The 3,751-nt window shown below is 25.7% G+C and overlaps 1 protein-coding gene across 1 annotated transcript in view; it reads left to right on the forward strand.

Moving 5' to 3' along the window:
* The window catches only part of LOC108576859 (glycosylphosphatidylinositol anchor attachment 1 protein), a 4,007-nt gene extending 502 nt beyond the window's left edge, over window positions 1-3,505 (forward strand). Inside the window, exons 2-10 of the mRNA XM_017939922.1 lie at window positions 21-239; window positions 384-540; window positions 724-956; window positions 1,080-1,297; window positions 1,586-1,773; window positions 1,856-2,007; window positions 2,361-2,554; window positions 2,621-2,785; window positions 3,229-3,505. Coding sequence (XP_017795411.1) covers window positions 21-239; window positions 384-540; window positions 724-956; window positions 1,080-1,297; window positions 1,586-1,773; window positions 1,856-2,007; window positions 2,361-2,554; window positions 2,621-2,785; window positions 3,229-3,505 — 1,803 coding nt within the window. The remainder of the gene's footprint in view (window positions 1-20; window positions 240-383; window positions 541-723; window positions 957-1,079; window positions 1,298-1,585; window positions 1,774-1,855; window positions 2,008-2,360; window positions 2,555-2,620; window positions 2,786-3,228) is intronic.
* The last annotated feature ends 246 nt before the right edge of the window (window positions 3,506-3,751 follow it).

A 3,751-nucleotide genomic window follows, 5' to 3' on the forward strand; every position in this document is an offset into this window, starting at 1 on the left:
GTATCATTTTTTAAATTATAAATAATTATTTTTCTGAAAATGCCTTATTGCCAGGATTAGTTACAAAAGAAAGTAACTTGGAACAAATAGCAAAACAATATTATGTGCATTTACTTCATGAAATGAAGCGGTATCCTGATAATATGCCATATACTTGGTTACTTGCTACATTAAATCAGCTTCATTTAGATGTCTTTACACATAATTTCACATTAATATATCCCTTCCAAGAACAAGAGGTAAATAGAAAAACATTTTGTGTAATTATTAAAAAGTTTTCTTGATATCTTTTCAACTAAGTACCAAATATAAGCTTAACAATATTAATAAAATAAGGAATTTAAAAATATTTAATAAGCATATAAAAATTAATAAGCTTACAGTTTACAGGTCAAAATATATATGGAATTATGAGAGCTCCAAGAGCAGCCAGTACAGAAGCAATTGTAATTAGTGTTCCTTTTAGACCAATAAATAGTATTTACTTAGATACTGCCCCTTCTGTTGCTCTTCTTCTTGCATTTGCTAAATTTTGTAGAAGTAAGTATTTCAAATTTAATAGAATTTTAACTTACAATTTTAACAGGAAATAGGTGGAAAGAAAGTGAAAAAAAAATAATATAATTCTGTATCAAAATTATACTTACTTATTTTTTAGTTATACTTATTTTATATATTCTTTTTATTAATGTAATATATTAAAAGATTTTCTTGTTATCACAGGACAGAAATATTGGGCAAAAGATATCGTATTCCTAATAACAGAACATGAACAATTAGGAATACAAGCATGGTTGGATGCATATCATGGAGTTACAAGTGGTACCGAAGGTATACTTGTATCTGGAGATCTTTCTGGACGTGCTGGTTCTATTCAAACTGCCATTAATTTGGAATTACATTCAATGAAGGAAAAAAATATGTACATATATCTAATTTTATCTCTTTACAAATATGTAAGGTAATTAGTTACAAGTCTCACAGTTATGAATATAAGTTATCCAGTATATAAGCATAATAAATGATATTTATGGTACTGAAAAGTATTTAAAGTTTTATATATTTTTGTTATGCCCTAGGTAGAAGGATTAAATGGACGATTACCCAATTTGGATCTTTTTAATTTAGCACAAAATATGATAGCCAAAGAAGGAATCAGGCAATCATTTCAAAGACGTTTTGATGTTAAATATAAAAATAAATTTAAGAATTGGTGGTATCACTTTAAAACACTTCTTATGATGATTACTACTCAGGCTAGTGGAATTCCAACTGGAAATCATGGACTTTTCCATAGGTATTTAAAAACTATAAAATAAATAAGTAAACAAAAATTTGAGATTATTCATATTTAATCCTCAGTTGATATGGTGACATTTTAGTCATGTAACTGGTATCGTAAGGTCATCAGAGGCCCAACGATACCAACTGAGGGTTAAAATTAAATTATATGAAAACATTAATTTGTTAAAACAAAATTATCTTTATCATACATATTATTTTATTTTGACAGAGGTTATTTAATTTTAATTCTTATGACTTTTTCATGATTTAGTATTTTCTCATTAATTAAATATTTTTATAGATTTGGTATTGAGGCAATTACTTTGGAAGGTTTCGAAAAAGCTGGACAGCAAAGTTCTGGTGGAAATATTTATCAAGTTGGTCGTATTGTAGAAAGCATAGTACGGTCATTAAATAATTTATTAGAACGTTTTCATCAGTCTTTTTTCTTTTATCTGCTTCCATCAACTGATACTTACATTTCCATTGGTGAGTAAAACATTATATAATGAAACAAACACGTGCATATAATAATTTAACATAAATAATAGTTATTCAAAAAACATTTTAGGACTTTATATAAGATCTCTTGTCTTAATTATTGCTGGGATATTTGTAAAAGCATTTTCTATGTGGCAAAGACTTCAAGTATCCACTGCTGTAGAAAATAAGACAAGCACTGCTGAAGAATATAAGAAAAGCACTACTGTTAAACGACCAAAGGTTTGTTTTTTTTGTTACATTTTTTATATATAAATGATACACATATTGTTTATTAACATCTTATTGCCCAGAAGTCTACTAATTGGATTTTTTGCTGCTAGTGGCTTATAGATTATGAATAGATTAATAAATTTTTTGTTGTTAGTGATAAACATCTGTAAGCGTTGCTATGGGGACGAATTCTATTATTCTTATTATTCTACTATTCATTTATTATAAGTTTAAAATTTTATTTATAAATCGATATTCTTTTTGTAAATGTATCTGTTATTATACATTTGTAATGTATTTCATTATCTAGTTTTTGAATTTGTAAAAAGTTAAGAAACTTAATTGTAGCACATGTTTTACAGAATGATGGATTTGATATTGGAGTTATTACTTCAGAAATATTATGGGCTCATATTTGTGGAATTGTAATTGCAACATCTCCATTTGCACTTACTTATTTTGGTAGAAAGACAAATTTTCGTACAGAAGACTCTATCTATTTTGGTTTTATGGCAATAACTGTTTTAACGTTAATGTGGCCACTTTATTCTAGAAGGTAATTTAAATATTAATTAATACTTTATGTCATGAGAAGCTTTGAGTAAATTTGTATTACTTTTAGGCAAATGAAATATAAAAATGCAGCTCTAGTTTGTGTAATTGTGTTAATAGAACTAGGTACTATATTAATGTGTATAGCAATGCATAATTTTTCACTGGCACTTCTTATTGCTGTGGTTTATGTACCTGCTATTCTGGCAATTACACCACAACAACGTTCTACTAAGTAAGTGTATTTTGAAAAATAAATTCTTTTGACATCATACTTATCAAGAAATGTAAAAGTATATTTATTTATGAGTAACAAAATGTTAATTCGTTAATATTAGTGACACTTTTGTTTACTAATTTATTTATATTTTAATTGAACTTTTTATTTATGAAGTTGCATATATAAATTCCTAATTAAACAACTAGAAGAAATGGGCAGAATAACTACTTGAATGGAAAAGAATTCCATACAACTTATTAAAATCAAGCTTCAAAATTTCATACATCTTATTACTATTATTATTTGTAGGAAACATTTTATAGTTTCATTCCAAAATATACCTTAAGAAATACCGAAATTAAAATAATTAAAATTAAAATCTTATTCTTTTTTATTTTCAAAATATGTTTGGAACATTATCAGTAAGGATATTACAATCAAAACTAATTATGTTGCAGATTTCGCAAAATAATATCCTCCTTGTGGATTCTACTGCATCCATTTATGATCTCAAGTATAATTGTAATTTGTTACACATATGTACATTTTTCTACAGATCCCTTCCTTTTAATTTTATTTCGTGGATATCGAGCAGCAAAGCAAGCATTTGTATTCAGTATTATAGATTCAGTGATTTATGGGAATTGGTTGTATAATGTAATAGTTTCCACAATGCTTCCTATTTGGCTTTTATTTTGGAATATTTTATGTTCTAAGAGTAGTGTACATTCTTAATATATTTTTATAAAGTTTTTAAAAAAAAAATAATTATTATAATTTCAAGATATTGTTGTTATTATTACTATTAGTAATATTACTTAGAATATTATGTGTAGTATGAAAAAATCATAAAAGCATTAACATGAAAGATTAATCATACTGTTAATTAATTCCTTTGATCGAAATAATTTTTTTGTTTACCACCATATATTATATGTAGAATACATATAATTAATACAATTATTATATTTACTAAATGTC

Source organism: Habropoda laboriosa, unplaced genomic scaffold (assembly GCF_001263275.1).
Source record: "Habropoda laboriosa isolate 0110345459 unplaced genomic scaffold, ASM126327v1 scaffold561, whole genome shotgun sequence".
Lineage (NCBI taxonomy): Eukaryota > Metazoa > Arthropoda > Insecta > Hymenoptera > Apidae > Habropoda > Habropoda laboriosa.